Raw genomic sequence first — 15,053 nt, forward strand, 5'->3', positions numbered from 1 at the left:
TTTGATATCAAAGTGTACAAGCATGCTTGGCATCAAGTAGTACCTTATCCAGACACTTTTTTTTTTTTTTTTAACTTTTATGAACATTTTAAAAGACTCATCCAGACACCTTTTTTGTTGTTGTTTTTTTTTAACTTTAATGAACATTTCAAAAGACTTGTCACTGACACCTGTAGACTTCTATAACTGAAAAATTAAGAGAACATGACCTAAGGTGAGTGGCTGCGTTCATTGGTACTAAAACATGAATAAATAACATGAATGTTGTTTAATTTGCAATTGTTTGCTGTAGGAGTGCCTTGACATCACATAAAAAAGGGTAGATTTTGGTCCTCCAATAAAAAAAATGAATGAATGGATCTATTTATAGTAGGTTCCCTAAATTGTAATTATATTAACTTATGGTGAGCCTATGTATAGCCTTTCCTAAATACATAAAGTGGCAAAACTGTTATTGGTGATGGTGTGCCATTACAGAAATACACAATATAAAACATCTTCACCTTTTACATGTACACTTTAATGACAACAGGAACGTTTCACACTAATTAGGACTTGAATCTTTTTTTGCTGCAGCAGCAACAGTAGCAGCATGTTGTTCATCATTAGCTTCCTTATGTTTGTATAACCTGATGGATTCACAGTTTCAGCGAAGCCAAGTAAAGTCACCGCAGAGACAGACAACTAACCAAATATTACTACAGGTAATAAAATATATAACACATTTCATCCAGGTAAATACAGTAATTCATATCAATTCATTCCAACCGCAACATGAATTACTTTATTTAAATTTTTGTGATACTGAATACAATTTTGATAATGTTCCTTCTAATACAATGATTTCAACGCAATATTTTGTTTTCAAACAAACCCTAAGTTAGATTTCTACCAGAAAATTACTCCATCAAAAAAAGACCACAGTTGGCACATCTGCCAAAAAATGCTGCTTTGAGCTGTCCTAAAACAAAACCTCATAACAATCATCATTTTGTATTATTATCAACAAATGTTATTTACATGACATTCAAGATGTCATTAATTCATGTGATGATTACAGGGAAATGGAACTGACACAAATCTGGACATAAGTCAAGTTGTGACATGGTAGTAGGCGACCGAGAAATTGAGCACGTCTTACTGCATCGGCATCTATTCGCTAGTATGGTTTTGGGAAATTGTGGGTGGGTAGTGTTGAGGTGTGTGGCTTTTTTGTGTGGGCATGCGCAACAATGTCAGCAGCAGAAATGTTCAGCCATCATAAGTGACAGCCTGTCAACCTGTCATGCTTGCGCCTCAAGGCAATATGGACGAACTGGCTAGCTAGGCCTCACTTGCCACACTTGATGTGTGTGGATGTCACAGTTTTGGAAAATTTATTGGAAGACACACAAGTAGGCATGTCATTATAATGCTCGCAGTAGGATATATATATTTTTTTAATAGGCAGAAGGCCTGTCAAGTCACCAATCAGGTTGTTGTTGTTCTTCCTCTTCTTGTGGACACTGATTTTGAAATTGTACTTGTTCTTATGGTCTAAACAGTATAAATCTATCACATGGGAGTTTGTTATACTCCCATTGTGGTTGCTCATTATGTTTTTTTTTTTTTAGGAGTAAGCAGCGAGCAGGAAGGAGTTATAGGGGGACAGAGAGGGAAGGAAGCAGACAGAAGAGGAAAAGAACAAACAACGACCGGAAATACATGACACGCCTATGCTACCTATGAACATAGTGGTGCTATTGTTAGCTAATTATATTTACCCGTTGACACTGTCGGAGGGCCTGATAACCGAGAAGAAAGAGGAGGAGAGGTGAGTCAATAGGAACTGTGATTAGGTGGGGTGGAGCATACATAAATCAGCAATGTGAGGTGTGGAACCCAGTATTATGTGAATCACATGTAAGTGTGGATATGTTGACATCCTATTTGTGCTGCCTGATCGCTAATCCTGGCCCCGACAATCTGTCTACTTGAGTGTGTCTAATTGCACCCAAATGAACCAATCGTCTTGAAATTTGCTATGTAGTAGAGCATGAATTATTTCGGGAAATTCCACAGGTCACGGGACTCCCGCGCGATAGGAGTCAAAATTTTATTAATCCCGAGATTGGGACAGGACAAGAATAATAATCAATGGAAGTGGGCGGGAGTGGGAACACATAAATAAATGATGATTCTTACCCGTGTTAAAAAACCTAGAGGACTGACGTGTCCATTTTTGTAGTTTTATTTTCGTGGGCCAACGCTATATGGCGTCAAAAGTGTATTGGCACGTCAAAAGAATTATACATTCCAATATCCCATGTTTCCAACACTTCGACTTCGGCTACTATATGCAGGGGTGCACATAAGTGGTCCGCATGCGCGCATGCATACTGGACGTAGCCAAACGCGCTGGCCCTCAACGGCTTCCATATGCTTTTGCGTACCGATGGCTGACCACTGTATTTGCAGCAGACACGAGAAAATCACTTCTCAAAATGTCAAAGAGGCAGGCCCCTCTGAGTAATTATTTCCGTGTTCCCCCACCCCCGTCAAAAGACAGACAGACAGACGACAGAGACGTCACCGGAGCTATCGAAAAAAAGGACTTGCTGAAAAGTGGCTGCAGGAGATACCATGGCTAGAAGCAAATGATGCTCGCACGGAAATGTGGTCCAAAATATGCCGTGAGAATCCCAATGTCGCTGATAAGAGCAGCACATTTTATATAGGGTCAAATAATTTCAGCCATCTAAACTTTGAAAAGAACAAAAAAAAACAGAGCATGTGGCAATGTGGCGGTGTCAGACAGGACCCCACTTGCCCTATGGTCAAGTGGCGGAATAAAGTTAATAATGAAGAACAGCGCCATGCACTGACAAACGTGTTTTTGCTCGCATTTCACAAACATCCCACTTTTACAAAGGCTTGGGTTAATGTGGGAGCCGCATAATGCCCTTTATTTTGAATTAGTGCTTTTATGTTTACTGTATTTCTTTACATTTCACTAAAAGTAATGGCAATTTTGTTGTGCCAGTTGATGTTAATCAAGTGTTAAGTGTTAATATAATTAATTAAAGGTAATTGGCTCTAAGTAAAGCTTGTCATAATTTTATTGCATCAGGCGGGTCGGCTCTCAAGCTCAATGAGGACCAAGTCACATCTCCAGGTCCTCATCTGAGAACCTGGGCAAAAAAAAAAAAGTGCACCCTGACTATATGGCTAGGTTCATACCGTAAGTCGTAATGGACGAAGCCGATTGTTTTTCCGACTCTAGTGAGGCATTAACCCCTGGGTGTTATTTGTCCATTTTTTGGCTTTTTTCGTTTTTTTCTGTGTTTAAAAGGAAAAAAAGCATATGAAAAAATACACTAGGGAGCTGATATTTCCTGCAGGATACTAAATCATGTAGAAGTTCGAAATGGCACCATCCGGCAATTTCTAACTTATTGCAAACAGGCTGGGAAGATTTGCACTAAACTCTTGTTATTTTGCCATTTTTTGGCTCATTGACTCCCATTATAAATCATGATTTTTAATATGCTGTAAACCTGATGTTTTATCATGCATTTTCCGTGATTATTGATGCAATCGCTTCTTTGGCGAGTCAAAAACATGCAGATAAAATTTTTTTTGTGTTGACACCCAGAAGTCACTAGATGGAGCCATAGGCCAATACATGAATTTTCTTGCGAAGCTAGCTTCAGATCGGTCAAAAATTAATGCAATAAAGACGGTTGGCTTTACAAAAAAAATGGTGTCAATGTTGTCTGAGCTCACTTTCAGTCTATTTGGGCATGCGTATTTGCAATTTTGCACGTTTGCACAAGACAATAAAAAGGTACTTCCCGGAAATGCAAAAAAACCAAAACAAAAAACCAAAACAAAAAACCACGTGTTTATTGTTGTCGTTTGAATTTCAACTTTTATTGGTTGGGTGTTTGAATTTCTTTACTCTCATTGGTTCTGGGCATTTTGGGAGTCTCTGTTCTCGCGAGGATCACCATTTTGCATTTCTTCCAACACAACTTATGATCGATGGCGGCGAGAAGTATTTCACCGCAGGACACGATTCGAATGGTGTTAGAAAATCCTGATTCCGACGACGACGACCTTTGTTCGGACGCTTCTTTGGAGAGCCCAGAAGACATTGAACAAATTCTTCCGGACTTTCGATGCCGGAGGAGGACGGCTTTGATGACGAGGATTAGGAAATAGTTGACAACATAACGAGATGAAAGCGGGGAGCAGAAGGCGGGGGCACGGACATGACCACGTTGAGGCGCATGACGAAAATGACGGCGATCGAGGTAATGACGAGAGTGAGTAAGCAAATGTTTTGCATATCAAGGTTTGTCTTGTAAAAGCTGATCAAAGATCAAAGCTGTTATTGTTGCGTGCGCTTGTGCTTTGCAGGCCTGAGGCACATACTCCTGCCGCCGGCGCGCACTCAGGTGGCCAATGTGTGTTTTTTCACATGCCGGACATTTCGTCATGCAGCGCGTTTGTGCTGTTCACGGAGATCTACCCTCGTTTGTGCTGTTCACGGAGATCTACCCTGAGTGGAACGTGAAGAAAAGCTACAAGCGCCGACTATTTCTTGAGGAACTTGGCAAGGCTCTAATTCGGCCAGAAGTCCTAAAACGGGAACCACCGCCTTCTGCCGAAGGCTTGGTTGAGCAGCGAGCTGGACCCCCGTCCAAGCGCAAACAATGTGGCCTTTGCACAAAGCCACTTCGGGCTTCGAACATAATAATAAATAATAATACATTTTATTTATAACGCACTTTACATTTGAACAACAAATCTCAAAGTGCACATCATGAATTGTGTATGTTGTTATTATGTTAACTGTTATATTGTATGTATGTTTTGTAAAATTGTTAACATAAATTCTATCATCAAATCAGTTATTGTCACGTTGTCACAGTCTTGTTCTAAAACAAAAAATCTATTGTTACGACTTTTACTTATCCAATGATGTAATTATGTAATATAAAATATTTTAGTTTGATTTATATATAGCCTATATAGCATAGTTAGTTTTACTATTAGGATAATGCTGCTATTATTGTCCATAGGGGGCCAAAACAAAAAAACTATATGTTTAGATAGGTCTGATGCCACTGAACATTGTGAGTGGTTGAAAATGAAAACATATTCAGAAATAACTTAGTTATCACACTTCAAAGGAAAAGCCATTTTTTGGACAAAATCACAAGAGTTGAATGTAAATGAGAAAACTGCAATTGTGTAAAAAGTGGGTGTGCATAAAAAAATTGGTTGTTACGACTTGTGGACTTATTCAAGCCTCTAACTATGTGATATGGAATATTCAAATTAGACTTTTGTTTTTTATATATATACAGCATAGTTAGTTTTGCTATTCGGATAATGCTGCTATTATTGTCCATAGGGGGCATTGAAAAATAAAAAAAAATAAAAAACTTTATATGTGTAGATAGGTCTGACGCCACTGAACATTTTGAGTGGCTGAAAGTGAAAAAATATTCAGAAATGACTTAGTTATCACACTTCAAAGGAAAAGCCATTTTTTGGACAAAATCACAAGAGTTTAGTGTAAATGAGAAAACTGCAAATGTGTAAAAACTGGGCATGCATAAAAAAATCGGTTGTTATGACTTAACGACTTATTCAAGCCTCTAACTATGTGATATGGAATATTCAAATTAGACTTTTGTTTTTTATATATATACAGCATAGTTAGTTTTGCTATTCGGATAATGCTGCTATTATTGTCCATAGGGGGCATTGAAAAATAAAAAAAATAAAAAACTATATATGTGTAGATAGGTCTGATGCCACTGAAGATTTTGAGTGGTTGAAAGTGAAAAAATATTCAGAAATGACTTAGTTATCACACTTCAAAGGAAAAGCCATTTTTTGGACAAAATCACAAGAGTTTAGTGTAAATGAGAAAACTGCAAATGTGTAAAAACTGGGCATGCATAAAAAAATCGGTTGTTATGACTTAACGACTTATTCAAGCCTCTAACTATGTGATATGGAATATTCAAATTAGACTTTTGTTTTTTATATATATACAGCATAGTTAGTTTTGCTATTCGGATAATGCTGCTATTATTGTCCATAGGGGGCATTGAAAAATAAAAAAAATAAAAAACTATATATGTGTAGATAGGTCTGATGCCACTGAAGATTTTGAGTGGTTGAAAGTGAAAAAATATTCAGAAATGACTTAGTTATCACACTTCAAAGGAAAAGCCATTTTTTGGACTAAATCACAAGAGTTTAGTGTAAATGAGAAAACTGCAAATGTGTAAAAACTGGGCATGCATAAAAAAATCGGTTGTTATGACTTAACGACTTATTCAAGCCTCTAACTATGTGATATGGAATATTCAAATGAGACTTTTGTTTTTTATATATATACAGCATAGTTAGTTTTGCTATTCGGATAATGCTGCTATTATTGTCCATAGGGGGCATTGAAAAATTAAAAAAAATAAAAAACTTTATATGTGTAGATAGGTCTGACGCCACTGAACATTTTGAGTGGCTGAAAGTGAAAAAATATTCAGAAATGACTTAGTTATCACACTTCAAAGGAAAAGCCATTTTTTGGACAAAATCACAAGAATTTAGTCAAGATAAAATAACGCCCAAGGGTTAACTTGACGGTCTGAACGTGACAAGTCGCATAGAAGTGGACCATTTCAAATTCAATATGGGTCACTTTCGTATGTGGTTAAAATCCGATCTGGACCACATTTTTCCAGAATGTCGCGACAGTCTGAACTGTCAAGTCTCCCAAAGCGGAATTCATGCAGCAATTACGTCATCAATAAGAGAGCGAGAGACAGGGCGCTACGGTAGCGGTGCAGCTGTGCGTTAGCACCTAGCTTTCTTTGAACACGGCTTTTGGGGAAGGCTCAGGCTTGACAACAGTCATAAAAAAATAAAATGGGTTGGGGATAAGCCTGAGAATGCCTGTTTTTTTTCTCTGCTGCATATGAGCAATATTTCAAGATTGCTTATACGGCCGAGAGTCAGGGCAAACTGTCCGTATGTGTGTGTGTAATGCAAGGACAGTGCGTGCATGCTATCGATCCATATACATTTTTAATATAAGATTAAACGGGGATTATTTATGTCTGTTATTTGTGTCCTCTTTTTTGAAATCAAAATATGATCACCTTTGAATGACGTTGAGACAGCATGTGTGGACATTTGTTTTGATGCTCTTGCGCATGCGGGTCATTTTTGTCAGCGCATCTCGGACAGCGAATTACTGCGCATGCGTGATACTTGAACGGTCTCAGTGGACAAAGGCAGTCTGAACGGGCATGCCAAAAAACAGATATGACAAAATAATCGGATTTGTGCATTAAGACCTGCGGTATGAACCTAGCCTTTTTCTCTGGGAGCGGGAGGGAAGGGGAGTAAAGATCCACTCCCGATTGATGCTTTACTATGTCACATGGGCTAGTATCGACACGGTTCTTGGAGTCCTTTTTTTTTTTTATCTTTTCGATCAGGGCTGATTAATTAATTGCAGGATAATAGTTAGGAGTTAGAAAGTAGAGGGCAGCCTTCTGTAGGTTAGATATTTTTTTCAGTAGAGGGCAGTGAGGAATTATTATTGCCTTTAGGTTACGAGTTGCCTGTTGGTGACAAGCTATCCAGCAGTAGAAAGGAGCTGTTGGCCTGTAATAGCTGGTGCTGGTTTTTTCCCCTCGAAAATTTGTACACTGTGAGATGTCCATGCTCTTTTACTAACACATTTTAGTTAGTTATAAAATAAACCTATTATCACATTTTATAACTAGTGTGCTACTACAGGCTGAAGCAGGGATGCCGTCTAACGGTTAACTCCTAAGCTAAAGTTATAATGTATATACGCACACAATTAATTCAATTCAAATGTGCTTTGCGTGTAGATTATTAAAACATTATGGGTCCCAGAGAGCTTCAAATAGTGTAATGGCAGGTGAAGTTAGGACTGTGAAGTTGGCTCAGTAGTTAGCACACCTGACTGCTAGAGTGACAGCTTGGTTTCAAACTCTAGTTGGAGAAGGGGGAGAACAACCAAGGCAGCACTGTGACATCAACAACATCAGTATGGTTACGGCAAGGTACTTTTACAATAATTCGAGATAAAATAACAGTTGTACATTAGATACATAAGTAGATAATGCGTTTAATAGGGGGGCATGGCCCCCCGGTGGCCGAAAAGAGTCATTAAATGTAGTTGACTTTTCTATATGTGATTTTAAAATTAAGAGTTTTCTGGTAAAATATTGTCTATAAAAGTTGTAAATCAATAACAAAACAAAAATGAATGACAAAAAATTATAATGGGTCAAAATTATTTTTCAAACAGATCATGTGACTAGCATCCTTTGCTTTGGTTAGCCAAAACCACCTGAGAACCGAAGAGGCAAGATGGATATTTGTATTTTTTTTCAAAACCAAGCTTTCAAAAGCGACAACAACTACTGAGCAACAACCAAGGATTGAAAATGTGGACAATGAAACGACAGAGAGCACCGCCAAAATGGTGAGTGGAGTTTCAATTTGCCCAACTAAAGACGCTAATTGTACAACAAAGCCACCACCGGTGGGCGCACCATATTCAATGGATGACAATCTTGGCGAAAATTATAGCTGTCCAAAGCAGCCTGATTTAAAATTCCCCTCAGAAATGATGGTAAACAAAAAACGCTAATTTTCAGCTTATAATTATAAATATTCCTGTAAGTTAATTTTATTGCAGACACTGCGTTTATGGGTCATCAACATGTTGTGCCCCCCCTGCCCCAAAAGTTAAACCCGGCCTATGATTAGATAATAAAATAAAATAAAAAACAGTTCTTTTACAGTCGTTTGTTGTTGATTCGACAATAAACATTTTATGGTTTCTCTCAATATAATGCAGGGAAAACCAGAAACCGTGTAATTATGGCAAAAACAGCTGTCAGAATTTCACAGGCATTTTGAGCTTTTGTTCCACAGTGTACATTAAATAAGATCTTTCCTCAAAAATACATAGTAACTCACCTTTTTGGTCCTGAGAAAAAGGGGGACCTGAGATCCCTTTTCTTCATGAACTCTATTATTTTGAGTTCTTTCCTAATGCTTTGGGGAGAAGGCTCAGGGGAAGAGGGGAAAAGCACTTGCTGTAGTTCTGCCTCTGATACTGGCCAGTTTAACAACTCTGACACACGCTGACTAGCAAGGGTTAATTTTTATTACGGGTGACAGTGAGGTATATTTTTATAAAGTGGACACGGTTAGGAGGTTAGACAGGAAATAAGAAAGGGAAAACAGAAAAAAACGAAAAGTTAAAATACAATCATACAAGGTGTGAACCAATACAAACGTATAAAAATTGACAAGGGTGAAACTTTGAGGCATACAAACTGTTATATAGATACGCTGTTTTCGATTTCATTTGTTAGAGAAGACATTCATCAGTGTTGGTGTGGGGAGCGACTGTCATTGTCGAGTGTATTTGTACCTATTTCCATGGACATGGGAAGCACAGAAAGCATAGCTGTAGTGTAACAGGGTTGGGTCAATCATGGCTCCATTCTCCGCCCTCTCCAGTAGGTCACCCAGGTAACACAAGTGGCGATGACAGCCTCGAACCCCGTAGCGAGCGCAGTATTCATCTAAGACAAATACTTGACCAGGGCTAAACCAGCCCTAAATGTAGGAGACACAGCATAAACAACTCTGAGACACTTTGTTAATCAAGGACCAACTTGCATTTTACAATTTGCTTACCAGACAGGAGTAAGAGTCATTGAGTCGGTGATCCAAAGTGAGGCGCTGGACCAATTCAAAGAGGGAGGCATGATCAAAGTTACAAGGATTGGCTGAAATGAACTCATCCATGCCATGCTTCTGGGCTCGATCAGCATCTGTGCAAAGAGGCCATCCAAATAGGTTGGTAGGAGGCCAAGGTAGAGAAAAAGGGAAGAAAGAAAGAAAGAAAGAAAGAAAGAAAGAAAGAAAGAAAGAAAGAAAGAAAGAAAGAAAGAAAGAAAGAAAGAAAGAAAGAAAGAAAGAAAGAAAGAAAGAAAGAAAGAAAGAAAGAAAGAAAGAAAGAAAGAAAGAAAGAAAGAAAGAAAGAAAGAAAGAAAGAAAGAAAGTAAAAAGAACGAAGAAGGAAAAAAAAAAAGAAAATCAGAATTACTGTTATAAACAATATTATTAATATGATATTATGAAAGAAGACAAACAGTTTTAATGAGTTTTATCATCATATTAGCAACGCAATTGGACCAGCATTTTTTTTTTTTTTTTTACCCACAGTATGTATCTGGATGGTAAGTGCATACTCGCGGTGTGCCAATACATCGCTTATTAGATTCATCGAGATTCGACACGTGACAATTCGATTGCGATTCATAAATGTTCAAAAACTATGATTTTCCCTAATAACCTAATGACAACCGCTGCTAGCAGAACGAAATTCTGGATACGTCTGTCGCCCGGACACCTTGAGGGATGCTCAAGGTGGGGATGGCGGCATTGGAAATTACTGAGTGAGAGATGTACTCCTGTACAAGAGACTTGAAAATAAATGTGTATATGAGACAGGCAAGCTCCGGGTGGTTGCGCTTTGAGTCCTCTTCTGTGCGCAAGTTTTTTTGATTTTTTTTTTGGAGCGAGAGTGGAAGAGAAATAGTTCACTGCTCCTTGCCTTTCACTTGTCCAGCAGCATTTTCACGTCATGTTAATTGAAAAATGTCTTGAGTGTGTTGCTAAGTCCCGTATGCGTCGATAAGAGGTGAGTACACGAACCCTCTTGCACTGTTTAGCCTTTTTAGTTGCTGTTTTTGATATGTTACCAGTTAGAGCCGAGTGCTAAGCTAATTAGAGAATTTGCTAGCGAGTATTTCCACATCCATTTGTGCGTTGTTTGTTGGTGTACAAAAGTTATATATGTAGAACGTGTAAAACCAGGATTAAGTACAGCGGTAACACTACAAACATGCGAAATAGTACAGCAATCTGTGAAAAAAAAAGTATATGGATTAAAGTATCTTATTTCTAAAGGCACTTTGTTTTTTGTTGTTTTTTTTTCAGAAAAAGTGGAATTCATTCCACCAGTGTAAATGTTAATGCATTGTTGAGAGAAATAAGTTCTGCCTTTCAAACAGCTAATGTTTTTGCACCTTCTTGTGAAAAAGAGCAGCTTAAGGTCAGCTTTGTGTTGTATAGGCATTTTTCCATTGTTCCTGCTGGATCATTAAGTGATTGGAAATAACACTTGACGGACATAAATTTGTTTGGTTGGTTTAATTAATGAATACTGGCAAGTATACCTTGCTTAAAAGTATGAAGCAGCCGCAAAGTAAGAAAGAAGAAATCCTGAAAGGTAGGGGGGAACGATACACTAAAAATTGTGATCATCGTTAATACCGTGAAGACAATCGTTCAATAATCGAATCATAGCACCCTAAATCGTAATCAAATCGAATCGTGGGGTGCTTTAGATGGCACACCCCAGTGCATAAATCAGGCATGAAAATGGGTCAGGGGTTTAAAAGGTGAGAAGGGTGTGGAGGAAATATGTTCCGGTACACTGTACAACTAAGGCTGTCCCAAAAGACAAATTTTCTCCCGATTAGTCAGTGACTATTTTTTCGATTAGTCAACTTATCTAATAATCCCCCCCCCCCCCCCCCCCCCCGTTTTTTAAACTAATTTAGCGATAAAATTTTTGATGACGCTCATTAATTCACAATAACATTTTTTAACACTTAAATTCCTTATTAAAGTACAAACAATCACGTAAATAACAACAATAAATCACAAATAAACAACAAGATCAAATGCTGATAGCATTAACTAGTGCAAAAAATGGAATGTAAATAGATTCAGAACACTGACTTCGCCTTTCCAACATGATTCAAAACAATTCTTAAAAAAATATCTAGCATTGATATTAGAGTATACTACTATACATAATAGTAGTATAATAATTATTAATTGCCAATCAGATTTTTCATAAAGGGTGTGATTTTAAAGGTATTCTTAGTGTAGAATCTGAATTCTGAAGTATGTCGGATTAACTCCAGAAATCGCTTCTATTTTTTAAATGTTCACCGGAAGTACGTTCGCTAAACCGCCAACTGTAAGCTTTATACTCCGCAAAAAAAGCTCTTTTTGTCATTGCATGTGGTGTCACTAATTTTTGTCTTTTTTTTTCCTGTTTGCAAATGCTGTTAACCAGCGATTTTTCATGTTTGAAGTGTCACCTTTTAACCGCAAGTTTGCGTTTTAGAGAAGACTGCCAATGTTTTATAGCAGGCTAAAGTAGGTTGTCTTTTTTCCCCATTAGCCTCAATGTAGCAATGCTAACGTTTACAGTGTTTGATATAAATGTGTTTCCTCATTTTGTATGTCAGAACTTTAATACTACTGCGTGTTGATGACCAATAAACATCTGTGAACAGAACCGGAGTCTTAAATGCCCTCAGCCCGCACGCACAAATGTATGGGCGCACGCGCGCACATGGTGAGAAAACGCAGCCGTGAAAATTACCACCCTTTTTTTTAATTTACCATGCGATAAATGGACTCATTGCATATCGCGGCAGGCTTAGCAACTTCAATAAAACATGTCGTTAGTTAGTTAGACGGACTTACGATCAGCCAGCTTGTAATTGTCTCCTGTCGTCTTCCAAAATTACAACTGGGTGACGGTGCTTTAGGAGTTCATTCACGGCCGACATGCAGCCACGCTTGGCATTGAAGAGACAGGACACGACATTGTACCCTCCTTTGTTTTGTTGAAATAAGGCAATGTTTTGGCCACTCTGGTGCGCTTTTTTGGCTTTGTGCCGCTTTCCCCGCTTGCATACCAAGCGTCCAACATTAGAAAAATCTCCCGAACCTTCCCCCTTAATAATTTTCTCCTCAGATCAACAGAATTCACGTAGGTCACCGTTTACTTCAAAACGGCGATTTTCGCCGTAAGGAGAGAGATTTTCATGCCTGATAAATGGTAAAACTTTATGTATGACTTGACTTAAGACCATTATTAAAATGGCCTTTTGAAAAATCAAACCTCTCTGGTGCCAATTAATGCTTCCAGTGTTATATTGATTATTGATTTTATAACCTGTCATGGCACAACAAGAATAACGTCAGAACTGTTGTGGTACACGTCACTTGAAGCATATAGTACACCCTCACTTGGTTTGCCACACAGGAGGAAATGGAGGAAGAAATGTGTAACACAGGTGTGCAATAAATAAGTAAAAATAAGCAAACAAAAAAAGTTGAGTAATGTTAAGAATATATGGGCCTTATTAGGTTATTAGGCTAAAATACATAATACCAGTACTACTTTATAAAAAGTTTCATTTATTACAGGCAGATTAATGAGGCCTGGCCCTGAAACTGCCTGCTGTACACTTATCAAATGATTTGTCAGATATCGTCCTCTTAGCTGCCGAATGACAGCACACCGGCTGGCAGTCAACAAACAAAACAAAAAGATGCTCTAAGCTACATACTTGTGTCCCCTCAAAAAGTGCCCCACCCCCTCCAAAAAGACAAATATATAAAACAAAATCTAAAAAAAATGACATTGTGCCCCTTTGGACTGTAGCTGGTGGCCTGTCAGGTCTGTTTGATGTGAGTGAGAGGGAGTGGAGGCATGCAGGAGGGATGGACAGTAACTTGCAGTGACACCCCCACCCGTCACCCCCTCCTATCTGGGCTGGGGAAGGACGGCCCTGACAATGATTGATGGCTACTATTTGTTTATAGATCCACAGGAGAGGATCCAGGAGGTGTCTGCTTGAGTACTGGTGGTCCAAAGATTTTTGCATTTTTATAAAACAACTCTAAAAAACATACAAATATTTCCCGATTCCTTGGAACCAACTCACTATACCAACTATTCTTCATGTACAGGGGACTTATAAAGATGACCTATCCATTTTTTCCACAGTATCATGCATAACATCGTTAAAGTCAAAGATGAGTGCGTGGCCAGATTAAAGTTTGTAATCTATGCAGTATGTAATTTGATAGCAATTGCTTTTGTAATTCAAACACCTTTCCAAATGACCAGATTTGAAATCAGCACAATACCGCTCATTTCCGGAGAGGAGGACACAGGGCGACTCACCGCTGCATTCATGGCATGCTAAGCTGCTGAAGTCAGCTAATTCACACGAGTTCATGAATTGTTTCAACATATTTTACAACAAATCATCAAGCATGTCGAACTATGATTTTACCAGCTTCCATCTCATTTAATGAAGATTGACTTTGAAAATGGTACACATTGTACACATTTGCTGGTCCCCTGACAGCAGGCATCCACCCGCAATCATGCCGTATAAACACAGCGTACAAATGAATACATTTGTTGTTATTTTTTATGGGTTATTTTGTTCTAGAATTTAAAACAAGTAAAACGTACTATATTTTGATTTGAGTTAAGGAGTGCCTGACATGTTACTCTAATCATGACACCAATAGTATATTGTGCATTTAAGAACAGGCAAGCAGTTATTTGACAAATATTCTAAGTCATAGCCTGGCACTTTCAGCTTGGTGATTACTTATAACAGCAAAGGAGGCTCAGTGGACTGCAGTGTCTGTATCAAATACAACATACTCGCAAACACTTATGGAATAATTACACTACATAATCTGTGCTTTGCATCAGCCCACTTAATGTTAAACTAGTACATTTAGTTTTTTAAAGCACTGATGCTTGCTCAAGCAAGTTTGGTACACTACCTCTTATTTGGCATGCAGAGAAAAGAGAGGTACTGATGTAGTATTATTTGTCATGTAAATGCATTTGCAGTACTGTAGAATTACTTATACTAAAATGTGATCGTTCTTTAACTGCTACCTTGAAGAATTTACGTAGGGTGACCAAACGTCCTCTTTTGCCCGGTGTTGTGCGAAAAATAGCCACCCCGCGTGAAATGTCCCCCCTGACGGGAACGCTCATTTATAACGCTTCATTGAGCGTTTATTTGATTTATTTGTTTATTTATTTTATTATTGAGCGGCCACACGTCACTCGTACATCTTTTTCTTAC

General features: G+C 38.3%; 1 protein-coding gene and 1 long non-coding RNA gene across 10 annotated transcripts in view; one reads left to right on the forward strand and one right to left on the reverse strand.

Annotated features, from left to right (window-relative positions):
- Positions 1 to 15,053, reverse strand: part of cadpsa (Ca2+-dependent activator protein for secretion a) — a 162,693-nt gene that overhangs the window by 94,678 nt on the left and 52,962 nt on the right. For 5 of the 9 annotated variants that reach the window (XM_057844979.1, XM_057844983.1, XM_057844981.1 and 2 more), the window contains exons 12-13: positions 9,757 to 9,893; positions 9,488 to 9,675 (exon numbers count right to left, since the gene is read on the reverse strand). In XM_057844979.1, coding sequence (XP_057700962.1) covers positions 9,488 to 9,675; positions 9,757 to 9,893 — 325 coding nt within the window. Of the gene's footprint in view, positions 1 to 9,027; positions 9,199 to 9,487; positions 9,676 to 9,756; positions 9,894 to 15,053 lie in introns of all 9 variants that reach the window. The other 4 variants (XM_057844977.1, XM_057844975.1, XM_057844974.1 and 1 more) reach the window with 1 other exon arrangement.
- On the forward strand, positions 3,273 to 4,894 carry LOC130921285 (uncharacterized). The gene is made up of 2 exons (XR_009064325.1): positions 3,273 to 4,295; positions 4,402 to 4,894. It is a non-coding gene; the product is annotated as an uncharacterized LOC130921285 (long non-coding RNA).

This window comes from Corythoichthys intestinalis, chromosome 9 (assembly GCF_030265065.1).
Source record: "Corythoichthys intestinalis isolate RoL2023-P3 chromosome 9, ASM3026506v1, whole genome shotgun sequence".
Lineage (NCBI taxonomy): Eukaryota > Metazoa > Chordata > Actinopteri > Syngnathiformes > Syngnathidae > Corythoichthys > Corythoichthys intestinalis.